We start from the raw sequence: 24,643 nt of genomic DNA on the forward strand, positions 1-24,643 counted from the left end.
TGGTGTTCAGAGATTTGGGTGTCCTTGAGCAAGAAACACAGAAAGATAACATGCAGGTACAGCAAGCAATAAGGAAGGCAAATAGCATGTTGTCCTTTATTGCAAGGGGGTTGGAGTATAAGAGTAAGGAAGTCTTGCTACAATTGTACAGGGCCTTGATGAGACCACACCTGGAGTACTGTGCACAGTTTTGGTCTCCTTATATCAGGAAGGATATATTTGTCTTGGAGGCGGTACAACAGAGGTTCACTAGATTGATTCCTGGGATGAGAGATTGTGTAGAATGGGCCTATACTCTGGAGTTTAGAAGAATGAGAGATGGTCTCATTGAAACATACAAGTTTCTGAGGGGGATTGACGGTAGATGCTGAGAGGATGTTTCCCCCTGGCTGGAGTGTCCCCCTAGGAGAACTGTCTCAAGATAAGGGGTAGACCATTTAAGACAGAGATGAGGAGGAATTTCTTCATTGAGGGTTGTAAATCTTTGGAATGTACTGCCCCAGAGGGCTGTGGATGCTGAGTCTCTGAATATCGTCAAGGCTGAGATCGATAGATTTTTGGAGTAAAGGGGAATCAAGGGATATGGAGATCGGGCGGGAAAGTGGGGTTGAGGTCGATGATCAGACATGATTTTATTGAATGGTGGAGCAAGCTCGAGGGGCCGCACGGTCTACTCCTGCTCCTATTTCTTATGTTCTGATTTATGTGAAGCACCTTGGGAATTTTGGATGACGTGGTAAAGTGCTTTATAAATACAAGTTCTTCCTTATTGCCTGCCTTCGTTGCTAATGAGGAGGGCTAGTCAAACTTTATAACATGAATTCAGTCTGATTGGTGTTGGGTAGCGATTTCAGTCGTAAAAAAGAGATTTGTTATGCTTCCAATTAATAAATTATTATTTTTTTTACAATGCAATGTGTATCAATTCTTGCTTTTACCAACACTGGCAGGTGTTTCTACCTTTTTCCACACATCAGCATAATTCAACGACTGGCTCTAGTTCATCCTTTCCAGCCTCCAGAATATCTGACCATGTTTAGCATCTCACTCTACTATTATCCTCAGTTTTGAGATTCCAACCCACAAATTAGAAATTCAGGCATATTACAGACCTTAATCCTAATTGCAGTGGTATGATTTCCCCCCCCACCTGCCATCTTTACGGCCTCTATGAGATTAGCAGTAGTGCCAATCTTTACCAAATAAATGAGCAGCAGTGTGCTGTAGACTCAACCATTCTGAATTGAATTCAGATCCAAATTCATTTCATTTAACATTACACACAGTAAAGAGAATGCTTTTGTCTTGTAATACTCATGTGAAGTGCCTTTGGACGCTTTACTATGTTAAAGGCGCTATATAAATACAAGTTGTTGTTGTAGAGACCTCAATCCCAGCAGTCTGGGCTTGGAACTCATAGCCCACAGATGAAAATGGGTTCTAACTCACACGACCATCCAGACACCTAGCTGCAATTGCTTGCTGGTAAGGCTAACATTTAGCTATAAGTACAGCCCTTAAATACATTGTACAAATATTGTATAAAGCAACCTTGAGGTGAAATTAATACCTGGTGTATGTACAGTTCCATAGATATGCTGAAAAGGTGCTAACAGAATATAGAATTCTTTGTATCTGTACATTTAATACTTTGCAATCTACACATGAATAGAAAACACATATTTAGATCCTAAATTATAGATGAAACTACTTAGCCATGCACACCATGAAATCAAGAAACGGATTTCATTCTAATCAAGAAGGCACATTTTTCTACATCTACCGCACCAACCAGTGAGTATGGGGGGTGGAGGGATTTTGCAATAAATCACAGGTCAGTATAATCATAACAGCAGTTCATGAGTGCAAGGGGGAGGAGCAAAATGCTTTAGCTGCTTCAATTCACCACCAGCAACAAAATCACTGATGCTGGAGCTTTTCCACATACTCAGACAGCAGCAGGATATTGTTACCAGAAATGAACACTCGCTATGGCAACTCAGTAGGTCCAACATCCAGGAGTATCAGCGGATCTACGCTGTAGGATTCAGGAGCAGATGGAAAAGTAATCAACACTGTGAAAAGTGGGTGGGTGCGGGGGGGGGTCAGTAATTGGGTGTGCATTCGGGGGGGGGGGGGGGTTACAGCATGATACATTACAACCTGGCACGCATGCTTAATTTGTGCAGTTTATAAAAAAAAAATCCCAATTCACCTGTAAGACCAGGCAAGTTTACCTGCGAGAACAAATGAACGCATCCACGCATATGTTAAGCTCCAATAGAGATGGTTTACCAAATGCCTTTAAAAATGTATAAACAATCTTTTGAAAAAATAGCTGCAACAGACTGGAGAAAGTTGAAACAGAGCCATCACTGACTGCACAAATACATAAAACTGGATCAACTGGTAGCAGCAATGCCATTTAACTTTGAGAGATCAATCCAAATCTGTGAACTCTGCTGTAGTGCGCTCTAATAAATCAAGTGTAAACTGACCCTTTGCATCAAACTGTGTGCTCATCATATTTTGGCAGTCGTGGCAAGAGAGGCAGAACATTTATGGGAGTTGTGTAATTTAATAGGCTGCGTCTTATTCCAATTATATTGAATACACGAGGTTAGTTGAAGAGCAAATACTTTAGGTCCAGGCTGCAATATCGGTCGATGTAAGTTTTGGCAGACAAGGATTTACTAGCATTTTTTTTTAAAAAGCTGTGGTTCACACTTCTTGTCCTTGTTTAGTTCCAATGACACAGATCAACACCTAGCTTGATGACATAATTATCCCCGGAAAGTAGAGTATTAAACCATCACTATTAAATGCAGGAACTCTCGGTGGACTGTGTAAGTGACTGGGTATCCATGCAGTAGGAAAAACAGACTCGCAAAATTAGAGAACATTTTTCAGTTTGGTTTTCATGGACAGAATATTTCTGTTAACTCCCAAATCAATCTGCAGATAGCGGCTACATTAAGCTACAGTGCATCTGTTTGTTTGCATATGTGCACATCTATTTACCATGTAATCTGAACAGGGAATTTAAACTAAACACCCACATTTGTAATTAGTTTTCACGAATTTCATCCTTCACCTTCCTAAAAAAAACAAATCACAAGAACTTTTGGCCCAGGCAAGATCAGCCAAAAGCGTGCATCAAAAAGCCAGATCCCAAACAGTTAACAACTTGACCTGTCAAATCACCCAACAGCTACACAGAAGCCTCGGAATGCATTCCTAAACTGGTTTGCTAAACTAATAATTCGTAAATTGAAATCCCCTCTTAGTGCATTATCCACACACCTAGCTTGGCATCAATTAACAGGGTTAATGTAACTCCTCAACTTGAGTTTGATTTAATAAAAGGAAAAAGCCTTGGTGCCAAGGTAGGAGGAATATCAAAATGATGTGCATGGATTTGAACACAAACCTAGACAGCACAAGATAAATGGGCTGAGTGGCCTGTTGCCTGTCCCACCATGCTTTCTCAAATTTCAAGCAAGACCTGTTTCTGCAGATGTTTTCAGTTTGATAAATTCTTAAATGGTCATTACCCGATTCTTTAATAGGAAAATGAGTATCGAAGCGTGTTTTTTTTTTAACAACGGGAAACTGGGAGAGATGTCATTATTTCGAAGGAATCATCTCGAAAGAATGCTGTACTATGGCATTTTATTAAAAAAAAACATACCTATGCACAAAACTGTGCTTGTGCAGATGAGCAAGCCCAGCAGCAATCTCACAGGCCATCCTCTGCAGTTGTGGCAGCTCGGAACCATGGGGGCTTTGCTCCTGCTGCTGCTGACCATGCAGGTAGCCTTTTATGTCACCCTGTGAATACAAGGAACAAAGTTGCATTAAGCGTCAGTATTGCTTGTGCTGCCTGCTGCAAAAAACTGCAAAGCTCTTCGACATCCCCGCAAACTGCAAATGGTAGGCAGCATAGAATGGTACAGACTACATTTACTGAAATCGTGCTGTGAATTCCTTTTTAAAAAATTAATAAATGAACCCAAAATGCCACATGCCAGACAAAAACAGCAAGATAATGGGAGAAAACATGTGCACAAGGGTGAAAGATGGCTATGGAAAGGTGTGATCAGGGAATGGAGTGACCATTCTGTCTACTGTGGAATGTACTCATTTTGAACTTATGATTTAAACAAACATTACCAATCTATCATTCGACTAATACTCCGGAAATGTTAAATCTTCTTTTAGTGCCCACTACTGGAGGTAACTGCCCCAATTGGAAGGCAATGGAAAGTAAATACATTTATTATTAAAGTCTCGAGTCTAGCACTCACTTCCCCGTTTGTCAGTTACTTCTTGTGTTGCAATTTGTCACGCATGGGTATTGTTTTTAACTAAGGCTGTAGACTACGGTTCTAACTCGCCTCGGAGTCAGAAGGTTGTGGGTTCAAGTCCCACTCCAGGGACTTGAGCACAAAAAAAATTAAAATCGAGGCTCCCACTCCAGTGCAGTGCTGAGGGAGTGCCATCTTTCGGATGAGACGTTAAACCGAGGCCACAGTCTGCTCGCTCAAGTGAACGTAAAATATTCCATGGCACTATTTCGAAGAGCAGGGGAGCTATCCCAGATATCCTGGCCAATATTTATCCCCAAACAAAATAACAAAAACAGATTATCTGGTCATTATCACATTGTTGCTTGTGGGAGCTTGCTGTGCGCAAGTTGGCTGCCACGTTTCCTACATTCACTACACTCCAAAAGTATTTCATTGGCTGTAAAGCGCTTGAGCTGTCCGGTGGTCGTGAAAGGAGCTATATAAATCCAAGTTGTTCTTTCTTTTTACCATCATACTTACCTTCCATCACCAGGTGGCACTGCTGCATATCAAGATCGGTCTCCCACATGGTGCCACAGCTCTCAATCTAGTGTCTAAATGCATTGCCTCCACCTGCACGGGCTTCAGCCTGCTCTTCTTCCCACCTCGGCCGCTTTCCTCGCTGCCCTCCCCGTTACCATACTTGCCTGCCTTGTTTGCACCCATCCTCAACCTATTGTTCACGTTCTCTCCCTCCCTCCCCTGCCCAGATTGCAAGTTTTCCTGAGTCCTGCGAAATTAGCAATTCGTTCTTAAAACATTCAGAGGATAATAATGAAGGGAAGGTGGCTAGGAGGAGAGAGGTGCTGGGGGAAGGCAGGTTAGGGATAATTGGAGCCACCCTACTCCCAAGGCTCCACCTATGATACACTGAAATCAGTCATTTACAGACACTTCAGAGCAGCTCTTCAATTTGCCCATCCTAGGGAAGGGGAAAGACGACTGGAGAAAGGTCTAGTGCCAAATCAATCAGAGACAACTCACATAGTGCGAATAAATTGGCAGGATTGTGTGGCAAGTAACATTCGCGTCACACAAGTGCCAGGCAATGACTATCTCCAATAAGCGAGTCTAACCACCTCCCCATGGCATTCAATGGCATTACCATCGCCAAATTCCCCACAAACAACATCCTAGCGATCACCATTGACCAGAAACATAACTGGACCAGCCACATAAATACTGTGGCAACAGAGGCTGGGTATTCTGCGGCGAGTGCCTCGCCTCCTAACTCCCCAAAGCCTTTCCACCATCTACAAGGCACTCTCCACTTACCTGGATGAGTGCAGCTCCAACACTCAAAAAGCTCGACACCATCCAGGACAAAGCAGCCAGCTTGATCGGCATCTCATCCACCACCTTCAACATTCACTCCCTCCACCACCGGCGCACCGTGGCTGCAGTGTGTACCGTCTACAAGATGCACTGCAGCAACTCACCAAGGCTTCATCGGCAACACCTCCCAAACCCGTGACCTCTATCAGCACATGGGAACACCATCACCTGAAAGTTCCCTTCCAAGTTAAACACCATCCTGACTTGGAAATATATCGCCGTTCCTTCATCGTCGCTGGGTCAAAATCCTGGAACTCCCTCCCTAATAGCACTGTGGGAGCACCTTCACCACACGGACTGCAGCGGTTCAAGAAGGCAGCTCACCACCACCAGCACCTTCTCAAGGGCAATTAGAGATGGGGCAATACATGCTGGCCTTGACAGCGACGCACACATCCCAGAACAATTTTTAAAAAAAAATTACGTTCATTTTTACCCATTGCAACACCTCATAGAGGGTGGGGGATGGGGAGGGACAAGAGTCAAACCACAATGTGAGAACATAAGAACATAAGAAATAGGAACAGGAGTAGGCCATACAACCCCTCGAGCCTGCTCCGCCATTCAATAAGATCATGGCTGATCTGATCACGGACTCAGCTCCACTTCCCTGCCGACTCCCCATTATCCGTTATAGTTGAAGAAACTGTCTATTTCTGTCCTAAATTTATCCAATGTCTCAGCTTCCACAGCTCTCTGAGGCAGCGAATTCCAGATTTATAACCCTCTGAGGGAAGAAATTTCTCCTCATCTGTGTTTTAAATGGGCGGCCCCTTATTCCAAGATCATGCCCTCTAGTTCTAGTCTTCCCCATCAGTGGAAACATCCTCTCTGCATCCACCTGGTCAAACTCCCTCATAATCTTCTACATTTCGATAAGATCACCTCTCATTCTTCTGAACTCCAATGAGTAGAGGCCCAACCTACTCAACCTTTCCTCATAAGTCAACCCCCTCAACCCCGGAATCAACCTAGTGAACCTTCTCTGAACTATCTCCAAAGCAAGTATATCCTTTCGTAAATATGGAAGCCAAAACTGCACTCAGTATTCCAGGTGTGGCCTCACCAAAACCTTGTTTAGCTGTAGCAAGACTTCCCTGCTTTTATACTCCATCCCCTTTGCAATGAAGGCCAAGATACCATTGGCCTTCCTGATCATTTGCTGTACCTGCATACTATCCTTTTGTATTTCATGCGCAAGTACCCCTAGGTCTCGCTGCACTGTGGCACTTTACAATCTTTCTCCATTTAAATAATAACTTGCTCTTTGATTTTTTTCTGACAAAGTGCATGACCTCACACTTTCCAACATTATACTCCATCTGCCAAATTTTTGCCCACTCATCTGTCCTTTTGCAGATTTTTTGTGTCCTCCTCACACATTGCTTTTCCTCCCAGCTTTGCATCGTCAGCAAACTTGGCTACATTACACTTAGTCCCTTCTTCCAAGTTGTTAACATAGATTGCAAATAGTTGGGGGTCCAAGCACTGATCCCTGCAGCACCCCAGTAGTTACCAGTTGCCAACCAGAGAATGAACCATTTATCCTGACTCTGTTTTCTGTTGGTTAGCCAATCCTCAAACTGTAAAAGAAAACTGAATACCAGTATCAGCGATGACAACCTGTAACCTTGGTGAATTGGAATAAAACAGAATGGGTTTTTAAATCCACTTTTATCATAGCTTGTACATGGTAAGCTGGTGGATGTATCTGTGTAATAGAATACATTGGTGATGTCACAGTCTGCTCTTTTTACCACTAGCTACTGACATGTTCCTGATCGGCTGCTCGGTAGGAAACTAAATCCAAAGAAGGGGCAGCATCACCTGCAATATGGAAGCTGAGCCGTGAACAATGCTGTATTGAGTTATCACTCATTCTTGCTCAGTTTAATCAGTCTTTAAAAGGTTTAACACCTTGTTAACGGCAGCGCAAAAGATATTTTAAAAACCTGTGGATCACCGGTTTCTGCAAATTTTAGCCTGCAACAATTGTATCCTTGTTTTCAGCACCCTCTATGACCACCTCACCCTCCTCTATCTCTATAACCTCCTCCAGCCCTACAACCGTCTGAGATATCTGCCAATTCTGCTCTCTTGCGCTGCGTCGATTTTCATCACCCCTCCATCGGTGGCAGTGCCTTCAGCTGCCTGGGCTTCAAGCTCAAGAATTCCCTCCCGAAACCTCTCCGACTCTCTGTCTCTTCTCCTTTAAGTCGCTCCTTAAAACCTATCTGTTTGACCAAATATCTCCTTTTGTGGCTCGGAGTCAAATTTTGTTTGGTAATCGCTGCTGTGAAGCGCCTTGGGGCTTTTGACTATGTTAAAGGCACTATATAAATGCAAGTTGTTGTTGTATCAACTGGTCATTTTTTTTAAAATGAGAGTCTGATGTCTATGAGCCAATATCGTTTCTGATAAACACAAATTCATTGCTATGTGAATGCAAGTAATTTTTTTGTTATTATAGTCACATGCAATACAAAACGTTTAATAGTGCACTGGATGTTTAGCATCGCAACGCCTTATGAAAATCAAAATCGCATAAAGTCAATCTTTTTTTTGTTGAAAGAAAATGAGAATGGAAACAGATTTCATTGCTGAACTTTGGAGAGTAAACTTTCCACTTTTCACATATGTAGTTCATATTGGAAGATGTCTACTCAACAGCTGAGCTTGTTTGATGATTCCATTAGTCTGGACTGTGCTCAACCTGTGCTGACAAATGGTAATTAAATCACATTTGCACAGTGACTGATGTTTCAGCATTGAAAAGCACACACTTTATAAGACATTCATTCTTTGATTCCAATTTCCTGTAGTCAGCTGGAGGCAAGAGGCATCATCCAATGCATGTATACACAAGCTTATATCAAAAAAATAAAAGTATCCTGATCAGCATCTGCTTTCACATCTCTAATGCATGTATTTATTTATACATCTGAAGTACTTCACTGGCTGTGAAGCACTTTGGGATGTCCGCAGATCGTGAAAGGTGCGATATAAATGTAAGTTTGTTCTTTGATTTCTTTTCACATTACTTTACAAACACAAACTTCCAAACCATTACCATTTCCCAACTGAATGAGAGACTGTGCAAAGCTTACTAAATGCGTATTGTGTGCATCTGACAAATCACTACAATCAGCTCCAATAAAGCGACAGCAATTTGAATGGGAAGACCAATAGCACTGAGAAGCAATAAGGACCCTTTGCAAAGCCAGTTTTAGCAGCAGGTTAAACATTTAAAACATGCTGTCGGTTGCATTACAATTAAGACTGTACATCAAGAGGTTCAAAACTTTGTTAAATAATGAATGTTTCAGCACTGCAGCTCCCAGGTTGAATTTCTGGTGCTTATTATATGCTAAGTAGGCAACCTGACACCTGGCTCCCAACGTGGTTGCCACCCAGTATGCCCCGAATTCGAAATCCATCATCCCAGCCAAAGTGTACTTTCACAATTAAACCTTGTTGCTTGCTCCACTTGGTAGAATTTCTTTCGAAAAGGACCATGCTCCCAGTAGCATTCTACGGCTCACTTAAGAGTATTAAAATGATCTTCTGATTAAAAACAGCTTAGCCTTTGTAATAAGCAACCAAATATAACTTTAAAACTTACAAATAAACAATGTAAGTTTACATATGCCATCCATTAAAATTACACCTTTGGTTTATCTTTTGAAATGAATGCGATATATTATAAATCATTGTCACCAAAACCTTTCCCATTTTTGGACAGTAAAGCAGCCTGTGCTAACATTAATCCTTTCACTAAAAATAGATTGAAACATTTCATGTTCCGCCTACAGTAGTTCACAGTTACATAAGAACACAAGAAATAGGAGCAGGAGTAGACCATTTGGCCCTTCGAGCCTCCACCGCCATTCAACAGATCATGGCTGATCTTCGAACTCAACTCCACCTTCCCGTATATCCCCAAATCCCTTTATATTCCAAAATCTATTGATTTCGGTCTTGAATATGCTGAACGACTGAGCATCCACAGCCCTTTGGGGTAGAGAATTCCAAAGATTTACAACCCTTCAAAAGAAATTTCTCCTCATCTCAATCATAAATGACCACCCCTTATTCTGAAACTGTGACCCTTGTTCCAGACGCCTCATCCAAGGAAAACATTCTCCCAGCATCTACCTTGTCAAGCCCTATAAGAATGTTGTATGTTTCAATGAGATTACATCTCATTCTTCTAAATTCTAGGCAATATAGGCCGTTTCCTCAATCGTTCCTCATAGGACAATCCCCCAAATCCCAGGAATCAGCCTGGGAAACCTTCATTCCACTCCCTCGAAGGCATGTACATCTTTCCTTAGGTAAGGAGACCAAAACTGTACACAGTACTCCAGGTGCGGTATCACCAAGGCCCTATATAATTGAAGTAAGACTTCTTTACTCTTATACTCCAATCCTTTTGTAATAAAGGCTAACATACCATTTGCTTTCTTAATTGCTTGCTGTAGCTGCATGTTAACTTTCAGTGATTTGTGTACAACACTCCCCAGGTCCCTCTGAATAACAACGTTTCCCAATCTTTCACCATTTAAAAAATATTCTGCTTTTCTATTTTTCCTGCCAAAGTGGATAACTTCACATTTCTCCACATTAAATTCCATCCGTCATGTTCTTGCCCACTCACTTAACCTGTCTATATCCCTTTGCAGCCTCTTTGCATCCTCCTCACAACTTACTTTCGCACCTAGCTTTGTGTTATCAGCAAACTTGGATACTTTACACTCGGTCCACTCATCTAAGTCACTGATCTAGATTGTAAATAGTGGAGGCCCAAGCACTGATCTTTGCACTATTAGCAGTTTCAACTTTGCAAAATCACAGCCGAAAACCACAGAAACTTAAAAGCTAGAATTACATTGAGAAGTTTTGGATAATAGAAACATAGAAAGTAGGTGCAGGAGTAGGCCATTCGGCCTTTCAATTCTGCAACACCATTCAATAAGATCATGGCTGATCATGCAACTTCAGTACCCCATTCCTGCTTTCTCTCCATACCCTCGATCCCTTTAGCCGTAAGGGCCACATCTCACTCCCTTTTCAATATATCGAACGAACTGGCATCAACAACTTTCTGTGATAGAGAATTCCACAGGTTCACAATTCTCTGAGTGAAGAAGTTTCTCCTCATCTCAGTCCTAAATGGCTTACCCCTTATCCTTAGACTGTGACCCCTGGTTCTGGACTTCCCCAACATTGGGAACATTCTTCCTGCATCTAACCTGTCCAATCCTGTCAGAATTTTAAATGTGTCTATGAGATCCCCTCTCATTCTTCTAAATTCCAGTGAATACAAGCCTAGTCGATCCAGTCTTTCTTCATATGTCAGTCCTGCCATCCCGGGAATCAGTCAGATGAACCTTCACAGCACTCCCTCTATAGCAAGAATGTCCTTCCTTAGATTAGGAACCAAAACTGCACACAATACTCAAGGTGTGCTCTCACCAAGGCCCTGTACAAATACATTAAGACCTCCTTGCTCCTATACTCAAATTCCCTCGCTTTGAAGGCCAGCATGCCATTTGCCTTCTTTACTGCCTGCTGTACCTGCATGCCTACCTTCAATGACTGATGTACCATGACACCCAGGTCTTGTTGCACCTCCCCTTTTACTAATCTGCTACCATTCAGATAATAATCTGCCTTCCTGTTTTTGCAACCAAAGTGGATAACCTCACATTTATCCACATTATAGTACACCTGCCATGCATTTGCCCAATCACCTAACCTGTCCAAGCCCCCCCTGCAGCCTCCTAGCATCCTCCTCACAGCTCGCACTGCCACCCAGCTTAGTGTCATCTGCAAACTTGGAGATATTACATTCAATTCCTTCGTCTAAATCATTAATGTATATTGTAAATAGCTGGGGTCCCAGCACTGAACCCTGCGGTACCCCACTAGTCACTGCCTGCCATTCTGAAAAGGACCCGTTTATTCCCACTCTTTGCTTCCTGTCTGCCAACCAGTTCTCTATCCACGTCAATACATTACCCCCAATACCATGTGCCTTCATTTTGCACACTAATCTCTTGTGTGGGACCTTGTCAAAAGCCTTTTGAAAGTGCAAATACACCACATCCACTGGTTCTCCCTTATCCACGCTACTTGTTACATCCTCAAAAAATTCTAGAAGATTTGTCAAGCATGATTTCCCTTTCATAAATCCATGTTAGCTTGGACCGATCCGGTCACTGCTTTCCAAATGCACTGCTATTACATCTTTAATAATTGATTCCAACATTTCCCCCACTACTGATGTCAGGCTAACCGGTCTATTTTCTCTCTCCTCCTTTTTTAAAAAGTGGGATTATATTATCTACCCTCCAATCCATAGGAACTGAACCGGAGCTAATAGAATGTTGGAAAATGACTACCAATGCATCCACTATTTCTAGGGCCACTTCCTTAAGTACTCTGGGATGCAGACTATCAGGCCTTGGGGATTTGTCGGCCTTCAATCCCTTCAATTTCCCTAACACCATTTCCTGACTAATAAGGATTTCCCCTCAGCTCCCCCTTCTCGCTAGATCCTCGGTCCCCTCGTATTTTCAGGAGGTTATTCGTGTCTTCCTTAGTGAAGACAGAACCAAAGTATTTGTTCAATTGGTCTGCCATTTCCATGTTCCTCATTATGAATGCTCCTGATTCTGACTGCAAGGGACCTACATTAGTCTTCACTAATCTTTTTCTTTTCACATATCTATAGAAGCTTTTTCAGTCAGTTTTTATGTTCCCAGCAAGCTTCCTCTCATACCACTATTTTCCCCCTCCTAATTAAACCTTTGCCCTCCTCTGCTGTATTACAAAATTCTCCCAGTCCTCAGGTTTGCTGCTATTTCTGGCCAATTTATATGCCTCTTCCTTGGAGTTAACACTATCCTTAATTTCCCTTGTTAACCACGGCTGAGCCACCTTCCCCATTTTATTTTTATTCCACACAGGGATGTACAATTGTTGTAGTTCATCTATGTGATATTTAAATGTCTGCCATTGCCTATCCACCGTCAACCCTTTAAGTATCATTCTCCAGTCTATCCTAGCCAATTCACGTCTCATACCGTCGAAGTTTCCTTTCTTTAAGTTCAGGACCCTAGTCTCTGAATTAATTGTGTTACTCTCCATCTTAATGAAGAATTCTACCATATTATGATCACACTTCCCCAAGGGGCCCCACATGACCAGATTGCTAATTAATCCTCTCTCGTTACACAAAACCCAGTCTAGGATGGCCTGCTCTCTAGTTGGTTCCTCGACAGATTGCTCTAGAAAGCCATCCCTTATACACTCCAGGAAATCCTCCTCCATAGTATTGCTACCAGTTTGGTTAGCCCAATCAATATGCAGATTAAAGTCACCCATGATAACTGCTGTACCCTTATTGCACGCGTCCCTAATTTCCTGTTTGATGCTATCCCCAACCTCTCTACTACTGTTTGGTGGTCTGTACACAACTCCCACTAATGTTTTCTGCCCTTTGGTGTTTCGCAGCTCTACCCATATAGATTCCACGCTAATGTCCTTCCTTACTATTGCGTTAATCTCCTCTTTAATCATCTCCTTTTCCTTCCTGTCTGTCCTTCCTGAATATTGAATACCTCTGGATGTTGAGTTCCCAGCCTTGATTACCTTGGAGCCATGTCTCCGTAATCCCAATTACATCATATCCGTTAACAGCTATCTGAGCAGTCAATTCGTCCACCTTATTACGAATACACCTTGCATTGAGGCACAGAGCCTTCAGGCCTGTTTTTTAAAAAAAAAACACTTTGTCCTTTTAGAATTATGTTGTAATGTGGCCCTTTTTGATTTTTGCCCTTGATTTCTCTGCCCTCCACTCTTGCTTGTCTCCTTCCTACATTTTACTTCTGCCCCCTTTTTACTTCCCTCTGCCTCCCTGCATAGATTCCCACCCCCCTGCCTTGTTAGTTTAAACCCTCCCCAACAGCACTAGCAAACACTCCGCCAAGGACATCGGTTCCGGTCCTGCCCAGGTGCAGACCGTCCGGTTTATACTGGTCCCGCCTCCCCCAGAACCGGTTCCAATGTCCCAGGAATTTAAATCCCTCCCCCTTGCACCATTCCTCAAACCACGTATCCATCTGAGCTATCCTGTAATTCCTACTCTGACTAGCACGTAGCACTGGTAGCAATCCTGAGATTACTACTTTTGAGGTCCTACTTTTTAATTTAACTCCTACCTCCCTAAATTCAGCTTGTAGGACCTCATCCTGTTTTTTACCTATATCGTTGGTACCTATATGTACCACGACAGCTGGCTGTTCACCCCCACCCTCCAGAATGCGCTGCAACCGCTCTGAGACATAATTGGGTGAAGGGAGAAAGGAAGCTGAGCAGGAGCAGACTACTAATTGGTTTAGTATCCATGACCAAGGAAACCTAACCCCAATGCCAAGGTGACACAATGGCAGTGCATTGAACTCCTGGAGGAGGCAGGTGGGAGGTTTTGATTGCCAACTCAAGTGATCTTAGTGGAGTTACTATGGGGAGGAGCACAGTAAGAGCTCAGATAGCTTCCTGGAAACTGGACAGGGAAGGGTACAGATTTACTGCACTATTATACGACAGGCAACCAACAGTAGCAGTGGCTTCAGCATTGTGCATTCCATCTGGAATGACAAGGAGTGGTGGCTCAGAAAGGAACAAGAGGAGAAAGAATAGTTGAAGGCTGAAGGAGCTGAGTTGTACGAGGAAGCAAGTCATTGGGAAAGAGTGCAGCATTCCCCAATGTGTCCATAATGTGCATTATTATTAAGCCCGCCCCAGCATAATTACTTTTAATATGCTTCTTGAGTCTGAACAATTTTAAAACTCCCATTGTTTTTGGACGAGACTACAAGTGGAACGACTGGCTCAGAAACTGGACAAACATAGAAATAAACAGTCGCACAGCTACATATAAGGCCTAAAATATGAAGTGGCGATCAGATGATGCCTCAAGTAAAATCCTGAAACCAAAAGCTTATAACTGACATTGCAATTTTATATATATATATATATATCTCTATGCTGCAAATTCAGGTTGAAGTGTTAGCAAGTGTCATACAAAACTGACGAAAGTACGAAGCGTCTGTAAAATACATGGTTCAACATTCCAAATGATAATTAGCGGATATGTAATACTCTTGCTGAAATAGAGTAATCAAATTGCTTGCTACTATAGGTCAACATAAGATGAGGGATAGCAGATGTAAATGGAATTCACAGAGCAAGAGATTTTTTTTTTGAAAGATCACTGGTCCAGTGTACAAAAATGCCAAGAGAGGTGTGTAACGGAAAAGTGTCACATATAGGGCCCAAGTTTCCACATGATAAAAAACGGGCGACCCTCCGAGCTGGGCGCCCGTTTTTCGCGCCTAAAATGGCGCCGGAAAAAAAAACCCAACCGATTCTGGAGCGCTTTGCAGCTCCTTGTCTGTTTGGCGTGGCGCCCAGGGGGGCGGAGCCTACACTCGCACCGATTTTGTAAGTGGAAGGGGGCGGGTACTATTTAAATTAGTTTTTTCCTGCCGGCAACGCTGCATGTGCGCATTGGAGCGTTCGCGCATGCTCAGTGTGAAAAAAACATTGGCACTCGGCCATTTTTGTAGTTCTTTGTAGCTGTTTAGTTTTTGAACATTTTTTAATAAAAGTACATTGCCATCAGCACAAAGGCTTCTTGTAGCAGTGAGAAGGGTGCAGGAAGCCTCAGAAAGTTGAGGCAGCCGTTTCCCGACGACCTCCCCCTTTTGCCGTCGGGAAATGGCTCCTCAATTTCTGAGGCTTCGTGCAGCCTTCTCTCTTTCCTGCCAGCCGTCTGGAACGGCTCCGTTCCCTCCCCCCTCTCCTCTCTCCCTCCCCCCCCCCCCCCCCCCCACCCCCCCGCGTTCGGTCGGCTCCCTTCCCTTCCCTCCTCCCCCCCCCCCCACCCTGTGTTCGGTCGGCTCCCTCCTCCCCCGCCCGCGTTCGGTCGGCTTCCTCCTCCCCCCAGCCCGCGTTCGGTCGGCTCCCTCGTTTTGTGAGGCTTGCTGCACCATTCTTCCTGGCTGAAGCACTTTCACACAGGTAGGAAGATGGTTTATTTAATCTTTTCTTTGCTTATTAATGTTTATTCAGGTTGGATTTATTTGTATAATATTTGCATAAGTATAAATAAGGATTGATTGTAGAATTTAATGAGTTCCCTCCCCCCCCCCCCTCCTCGTTCTGGACGCCTGATTTGTAACCTGCGCCTGATTTTTTAATGTGTAGAACAGGTTTTTTCAGTTCTACAAAAATCTTCACTTGCTCCATTCTACTTTAGTTTGGAGTACATTTTCACTGTGGAAACTTTCAAATCAGGCGTCAGTGGCCGGACACGCCCCCTTTTGAAGAAAAAATTCTGTTCCAAAGCAGAACTGTTCTACCTGACTAGAACTGCAGAAAAAAAAATGTGGAGAATTGCGAATTCTAAGATAGTCCGTTCTCCACCAGTTGCTCCTAAAAATCAGGCGCAAATCATGTGGAAACTTGGGCCCTTAATGTCTGCAGTGGAACCCCCACTACCCACCCCAGGAACGTAATACCAATGAGAGAGGCAGAACAATCAAAAATAAGATTAGTCTTTCAAAAGCTAACCAGGTGCACATTGTATCAGAATCAGCATCTTCTGGTTAAATCAAACACAGGTGTTCCTGCCCAACGTATGCCATTGTGCCAGCATGGCAGCATATCACTTCAAGGTACAGCGCGAGCTGATGCAGGAGGAAGACGGCAACAAAGAGGGACGTCATCAAGGTCCAGGTCGGCGATTGGAGCATGGACAGATACAGCAGGAGCGGCGAGATCAGGGCGAAGGAGTGATGAGAGAATGTAGAGGGATGTGATCGGGACCCGGGAGAGTCGCGAGTTCGGGGCCAGAAGAAGCGAGGGCCAAGGGGCAGCAGGGGCCAGCCCACACTGCGATATGTGTGCGCACTAGGCCATGTAGCAGAGCAGGTCTCCAGTTGTCTTGGGTAATCCTTGCCACTGGACCAAGACCTAGCTCTGTCAAGCCCATGTGGTGGCTGGTGTGCAACGGCCACCACACGTTAAAAAAAATCCACACACAGGCATCTTCCACCCTTCAAGATGTAATTTGGGATCTGGAATATTAGGTCCTTCAGTGAAACAACTGTGAACTCATCTCTTTTTGGCATGGAAGCAAGTCATCCTTATTTCGAGGGACTGCCTATGATGATGATGATGTTCCAAGTCTTGGCCAACAGTCCTGTTGCCAAAAACTGTCTGGATCTAGTGATAAATATGGTAAGTTTTCTCCAATTCTTTACTTCAATCGCAAGTTCAGGTCACTATGGTGGTAAAGCAGTGGTTCTCAATCTGGTATCCTTGGACCTCTGGGGGTCCGTAGAGACTTTCCAGGGTGTCCACGAAAGAACCCCAATCGGCGGTGGGGAGCACTGGGTGCAGCAGCAGCTGTGCGTTGCAGGAAGAGGAGGCGAAGGAGGGAGGGGAAGAGGCTGCAGGCCAGCAGCAGCCGCAATGCCACCACCAGCAACAGTCAGAGACGGAAAAGCTCAGCGCCATTTGTCACAGCAAGACTGAGTCTACTTACTGATATAACTGGTTTATCTCGTACTTGAAACTTTCCTTGATCATGCTGCAACTGCTGTCTCACATTATAATCTTCACTTACAAGCCATAAACATTGTATGTCTGCCCATAAATTCAGCCATTTGTGAATGTCTTGACTCACAGAGAAAGTAGCACAAGGATTTAAAATGTAAAGAACCGCTTGGAGTTTTGAACACTCATTGCTTTCAGATAACTTTACCATAGATATGCAATGCTGCCAAGCAAGATTACATTTACAAGATGCAGCTTTTTTTTAATGTAAAAAGATAAGGATCGGGAGCAGGGCTAGCTGATCAGAAAGGAACCGAACATCTATAAAGAAAGATCCCATCCTGATTACAGCAGTGCCAAGATGCAGCCAAAAGTCAGACATACATTGCACAGAATCATAGAAATTTACAGCACAGAAGGAGGCCATTTCAGCCTATCGTGTCCACGCAGCAACAAAGCTATCCAGCCTAATCCTACTTTCCAGCTCTTGGTCCTTAGCCCTGCAGGTTACGGCACTTCAAGTGCACATCCAAGTACTTTTTAAATGTGGTGTGGGTTTCTGCCTCTACCATCCTTTCAGGCGGTGAGTTCCAGACCCCCACCACCCTCTGGATGAAGAAATTTCCCCTCAAATCCCCTCTAAACCTTCTATTAATTACTTTAAATCTATGCCCCCTGGTTGTTGACACTTCTGCTATGGGAAATAGATCCTTCCTAGCCACTCAATTCAAGCCCCCATTTTATTTTATACACCTCAATAAGGTCTCCCCTCAGCAGCCTCTGTTCCAAAGAAAACAAACCCAGCCTATCCAATCTTTAGATCTGTCTGTCCACAGTCAAGGGTCGACCGAGGAGCAAATCTGACGTAATAACCTGGGCAGCACTTGAATACACTGAATAACCATGGCATTTTAATTTTTTTTAAAATCAATGCTTTAAAATCGCCATCATTTTATACATGCATACTGAAGGGATTCCCTTTTTGTAAATGTATCAATACAAGGAGGAAATAATTTAGATGGGGGGGGGGCGTCAGTGATTACTGATCCATTTGAAAAGGGGTCCTTCAATCAAAAAAGTTTGAAAACCACTGGTAGAGAACGCAAGTGGAACAGCGTGTGTTGATGTAAAAAGAAAAAATCTCAAACAACATTTATTTTGGCTCCGAGATAAACAGTTTTAAATACTGTGAAGAATTAAGGGTCATGTTGTGTTTTTTAAAAAAATTATTTATTTTTGTATTGTTTGACTTCACAATAAGTCTGATTCATAGTCTTTAGCCTGATCTACACAGTGGTATTTGCCACAGTTTGAGTGATCGAGAACACATGGTTGGTATGCTCTCCTATTTCAGGTGCAGACCCCAATGGTAGATATCTTTCACAATTCGAGTTTCATTTCATGTGAAGCATGGGTCTGACAAGCACACAAGGGATTAGCATACAAGTTAAAATGAACTGGTAAGAAGTTGGAATTGCAAAGGTGAGCACAGTCGAGTAATTTGGATAACAGATAGCAAAAACTTAGATAGCAGAGAAAATTTCTAATCAATCATTAAACAGAATTTGGTTGTTAATAGTTGCCTACAATTATTTGGCAAACCTGCAACGGCATTTTTTTCCTCTACACAATAATTATCCAATACTTGTTTGAGCGCATTGCATTTTAGCCATATACGTAGTTAGCTGTGCATCTCACAATTCCGCAAGGGAATTGGGGTGGGGTGGGGGGGGGGAAGAAGAGAAACAGAAAGCGCGCGAGAGCGGAGAGCAACACCAAAATAAAATGCAAAATAGCACTGTCTGGCACCCTTCTTTCTGATGGAGAGAAAATTGCGGTCAGAGGCTTCCTTTGGGCGAACGCCTCCGACTGGAATTTTAACGAAAATACCTGGTGGTCCCGGAGGAATGTAGGATTGCGGTCGAAGACAGAGTTTCGCAGTCCAGCGTACGGGAACATATCTTCCAGGTACATATTCATATCCTGAGATTACATGGGCCTGGACCACCAATGAATATCTGGCATTCTCATTGATAATAATGGGAACTCCATTTGTAAGAGCTCCCATTACTATCAATGAGAATAACCCCTAAAGACAAGAAACACAACACAATAAATAAAGAAAACACCTCACATATTTCAAATTAATTGAAATCGAATGTAATTAAATGTTTTAGAAAAACAAATGTTGAAATTTTAAAAAAATGTGTTTTTATATGGTTAAAAAATAAACTTCTTAATGGACAGGGCTTTTAATATAAAAATAAGTGACTAAATTTAATTTTTCTGTTTTAAAACTCTTAGCCTGGTAAAAGTAGGCAAAACGCCTGCTTTTACCAGGCGTAAGAGTTTGAAGGACATTCGCTGGGCAATCTTTGCCCCGCGGATGTCCTTCCTGTGGAAATAAATTTTGACAGATCGCAAAAGCCAGTTCCCGGCACATCGCATTGTGCCCCGAGAACCGGCATTTGCGAAGCCTCTTCGGGTGCGTGTGCAAATCGCACGCACCCAGAGGGGCTGCAACTTTCGGCCCATTAAGTCCAAATTCACCAAAGAAATGTGAATCAATCTCACCAAACCCACAGCCACCATCCTTCTTTGATGATCCAATAATGGAGAAGGATACAAGCAATATCATTGCCCTAAACGGTATTGGTAAATCTACACTGTAGATCAAAAAAAAACAGCACCAGCCCAAAACTTCATTCATAAGTTTCTTTTCAACTGTTATCAAAGTTCAAATGAAATATTGCACGCAAGATTATTTAATAGTTATTCCACTTATGAAAGAGACCTGTATAATTCACTTGTGAACTTCACCATCGAACAACAATCTTCTGTACTTGTGAAATAAATATGCTTTTCAACAGTACCCTTATACAATATTCTTGATGTACATTCTTTTCTGCTGTTCATGGAAAAGCTGTGGTCAGACCCAGCTCCAGACCCTCAAGCATAAATAGGGACATGATTACATAAATTCAACCATACACACAGAGATTGAACTTTCACTGATTATTTAGGTAACAACTAGAAGACATTCAGGAGGACAGTGTCTTAACTTTTGATTACTGATGATAGCTGATGAGTTTTTGACGTGGAAATGCAATCCATTCTCTCTGTGAATCAGTCAATATGGATAATTTCAATAGGGTCCAAAGCAATGTTCCCCATAATTTGGGTGCGTGGCCCCTTCACAGTTTACACTTTAACATAGGAAAAGTCAGTCCTGGGCTGCGTGGGACCGGCAGAGAGTTGCATGGTCGCCTGGCTTAAAGGGAACATTGGTCCAAAGAGGATATATAACCACGTTAACATGGCACCCCAGAATCCAATCTAAAAGACAGACCCTCCAGATATTAGGTTTATAATGTCGTTCTATTCCAGTAGATGCAACAGCCATGACAGCACAGCACACCCCTCAAAACAGAGAGTAGGGATATGGTTCATTCTCGGGTTGGCAATCAGTAACCAGTGGGGTGCCGCAGGGATCAGTGCTGGGACCCCAAATATTTACAATCTATATAACGACTTGGAGGAAGGGACAGAGTGTAACGTAGCCAAGTTTACTGACGATACAAAGTTGGGAGGAAAAGCAATGTGAGGAGGACACTCAAAATTTGCAAAAGGACATAGATAGGCTAAGTGAGTGGGTAAAAATTTGGCAGATGGAGTATAATGTTGGAAAGTGCGAGGTCAGACACTTTGGCAGAAAAAAAAATCAAAGAGCAAGTTATTATTTAAATGGAGAAAGATTGCAAAGTGCTGCAGCACAGCGGGACCTGGGGATACTTGTGCATGAAACACAAAAGGTTAGTATGCAGGTACAGCAAGTGATCAGGAAGGCCAATGGAATCTTGGCCTTTATTGCAAAGGGGATGGAGTACAAAAGCAGGGAAATCTTGCTTCAGTTGTGCAGGGTATTGGTGAGGCCACACCTGGAATATTGGGCCCAAGTTTCCACATGATTTGCGCCTGATTTTTAGGAGCAACTGGTGGAGAACGGACTATCTTAGAAATCGTAATTCTCCACATTTTTTTTTCTGCAGTTCTAGTCAGTTAGAACAGTTCTACTTTGGAACAGAATTTTTTCTTCAAAAGGGGGCGTGTCCGGCCACTGACGCCTGATTTGAAAGTTTCCACAGTGAAAACGTACTCCAAACTAAAGTAGAATGGAGCAAGTGAAGATTTTTGTAGAACTGAAAAAACCTGTTCTACACATTAAAAAAATCAGGCGCAGGTTACAAATGAGGCGCCCAGAACGAGGTGGGGGGGGGAGGGGGAGGGGGAAGGGAACTCATTAAATTCTACAATAAATCCTTATTTATACTTCTACAAATATTATACAAATAAATCCAACCTGAATAAACATTTATAAGCAAAGAAAAGATTAAATAAACCATCTTCCTACCTGTGTGAAAGTGCTTCAGGCACGGAGACTTCTGCAGGCGTTCGTTCCCGCGGGGGGGGGGGGAATTAAACAGCCGCTTCGTTCCCGCGGAGGGGGGGGGGAATTAAACAGCCGCTTCGTTCCCGCGGGGGGGGGGGGGGGAATTAAACAACCGCTTCGTTCCCGCGGGGGGGGGGGGGGGAATTAAACAACCGCTTCGTTCCCGCGGGGAGGGGGGGGGAAATTAAACAACCGCTTCGTTCCCGCGGGGAGGGGGGGGGGAATTAAACAACCGCTTCGTTCCCGCGGGGAGGGGGGGGGAAATTAAACAACCGCTTCGTTCCCGCGGGGGAGGGGGGGGGAAATTAAACAACCGCTTCGTTCCCGCGGGGGAGGGGGGGGGGGAATTAAACAGCCGTTCGTTTCCACGGAAGGGGGGGGGGGGAATTAAACAACCGCTTCGTTCCCGCGGAGGGGGGGGGGAATTAAACAACCGCTTCGTTTCCACGGAAGGGGGGGGGGGAATTAAACAACCGTTTCGTTCCCGCGGGGGGGGGGGGGGGGGGGGGGGGGAATTAAACAACCGTTTCGTTCCCGCGGAGGGAATTAAACAGCCGTTCGTTTCCACGGAAGGGGGGGGGGGAATTAAACAACCGTTTCGTTCCCGCGGGGGGGGGGGGGGGGGGGGGGGGGGGGGGGGGGGGAATTAAACAACCGTTTCGTTCCCGCGGGGGGGGGGGAGGGGGGGGGGGAATTAAACAACCGTTTCGTTCCCGCGGGGGGGGGGGGGGGGGGGGGGGGGGAATTAAACAACCGCTCCGTTCCCGCGGAGGGGGGGGGGGGGAATTAAACAACCGCTCCGTTCCCGCGGAGGGGGGGGGGAATTAAACAACCGCTTCGTTTCCACGGAAGGGGGGGGGGGAATTAAACAACCGTTTCGTTCCCGCGGGGGGGGGGGGGGGGGGGGGGGGGGAATTAAACAACCGTTTCGTTCCCGCGGAGGGAATTAAACAGCCGTTCGTTTCCACGGAAGGGGGGGGGGGAATTAAACAACCGTTTCGTTCCCGCGGGGGGGGGGGAATTAAACAACCGTTTCGTTCCCGCGGGGGGGGGGGGGGGGGGGGGAATTAAACAACCGTTTCGTTCCCGCGGGGGGGGGGGGGGGGGGGGGAATTAAACAACCGCTCCGTTCCCGCGGAGGGGGGGGGGGAATTAAACAACCGTTTCGTTCCCGCGGGGGGGGGGGGGAATTAAACAACCGCTTCGTTCCCGCGGAGGGGGGGGGGGAATTAAACAGCCGCTTCGTTCCCGCGGAGGGGGGGGGGGAATTAAACAACCGCTTCGTTCCCGCGGGGGGGGGGGGGGAATTAAACAACCGCTTCGTTCCCGCGGAGGGGGGGGGGGAATTAAACAACCGTTTCGTTCCCGCGGGGGGGGGGGGGGGGGGGGAATTAAACAACCGCTTCGTTCCCGCGGAGGGGGGGGGGAATTAAACAACCGTTTCGTTCCCGCGGGGGGGGGGGGGGGAATTAAACAACCGCTTCGTTCCCGCGGGGGGGGGGGGGGAATTAAACAACCGCTTCGTTCCCGCGGAGGGGGGGGGGGAATTAAACAACCGTTTCGTTCCCGCGGGGGGGGGGGGGGGGGGGGGAATTAAACAACCGCTTCGTTCCCGCGGAGGGGGGGGGGGAATTAAACAACCGTTTCGTTCCCGCGGGGGGGGGGGGGGAATTAAACAACCGCTTCGTTCCCGCGGAGGGGGGGGGGAATTAAACAACCGCTTCGTTCCCGCGGAGGGGGGGGAATTAAACAACCGCTTCGTTCCCGCGGAGGGGGGGGGGGAATTAAACAACCGCTTCGTTCCCGCGGAGGGGGGGGAATTAAACAACCGCTTCGTTCCCGCGGAGGGGGGGGGGGGAATTAAACAACCGCTTCGTTCCCGCGGGGGGGGGGGGGGGGGAATTAAACAACCGCTTCGTTCCCGCGGAGGGGGGGGGGAATTAAACAACCGTTTCGTTCCCGCGGAGGGGAGGGGAGGGGGAGGGAAGGGAACAGCCGCTTCGTTCCCGCGGGGGAGGGGGGAAGGAGACAGTGAGAAGGCTGCAAGTGCTAATGTGCTTTTATTAAAAAAAATGTCAAAAATTAAACAGCTACAAAGAACTACAAAAATGGCCGAGTGCCAATGTTTTTTTCACACTGAGCATGCGCGAACGCTCCAACGCGCACGCGCAGCGTTGCCGGCAGGAAAAAAAACCTAATTTAAATAGTACCCGCCCCCTCCCACTTACAAAATCGGCGCGAGTGTAGGCTCCGCGCCAGGCAGACAAGGAGCTGCAGAACGCTCCAGAATTGCGAGGTTTTTTTTAGGCGCCGTTTTAGGCGCGAAAAACGGGCGCCCAGCTTGGAGGGGCGCCCGTTTTTTATCGTGTGGAAACTTGGGCCCATTGTGTGCAGTTTTGGTTTCCATATTTAAGAAAGGATATACTTGCTTTGGAGGCAGTTGAGAGAAGGTTCACTAGGTTGATTCCAGAGATGAGGGGGTTGACTTATGAGGAAAGGCTGAGTAGGTTGGGCCTCTACTCATTGGAATTCAGAAGGATGAGAGACGATCTTATCGAAACGTATAAGATTATGAGGGGGCTTGACGAGGTGGATGCAGAGAGAATGTTTCCACTGATGGGAGAGACTAGAACTAGAGGGCATAATCTTAGAATAAGGGGCTGCCCATTTAAAAGGGAGATGAGGAGAAATTTCTTCTCAGAAGGTTGTGGATCTATGGAATTCGCTGCCTCAGAGCTGTGGAAGCTGGGACATTGAATACATTTAAGAGAGATAGACAGTCTCTTAACCGATAAGGGAATAAGGGGTTATGGGGAGCGGGCAGGGAAGTGGAGCTGAGTCCATGATCAAATCAGCCATGATCTTATTGAATGGCGGA

The 24,643-nt window shown here is 45.0% G+C and overlaps 1 protein-coding gene across 1 annotated transcript in view; it reads right to left on the reverse strand.

Moving 5' to 3' along the window:
- Window positions 1-24,643, reverse strand: part of lmtk2 (lemur tyrosine kinase 2) — a 199,360-nt gene that overhangs the window by 51,714 nt on the left and 123,003 nt on the right. Inside the window, exon 7 of the mRNA XM_070900769.1 lies at window positions 3,692-3,831. Coding sequence (XP_070756870.1) covers window positions 3,692-3,831 — 140 coding nt within the window. The remainder of the gene's footprint in view (window positions 1-3,691; window positions 3,832-24,643) is intronic.

This window comes from Pristiophorus japonicus, chromosome 15 (genome assembly GCF_044704955.1).
Source record: "Pristiophorus japonicus isolate sPriJap1 chromosome 15, sPriJap1.hap1, whole genome shotgun sequence".
Lineage (NCBI taxonomy): Eukaryota > Metazoa > Chordata > Chondrichthyes > Pristiophoridae > Pristiophorus > Pristiophorus japonicus.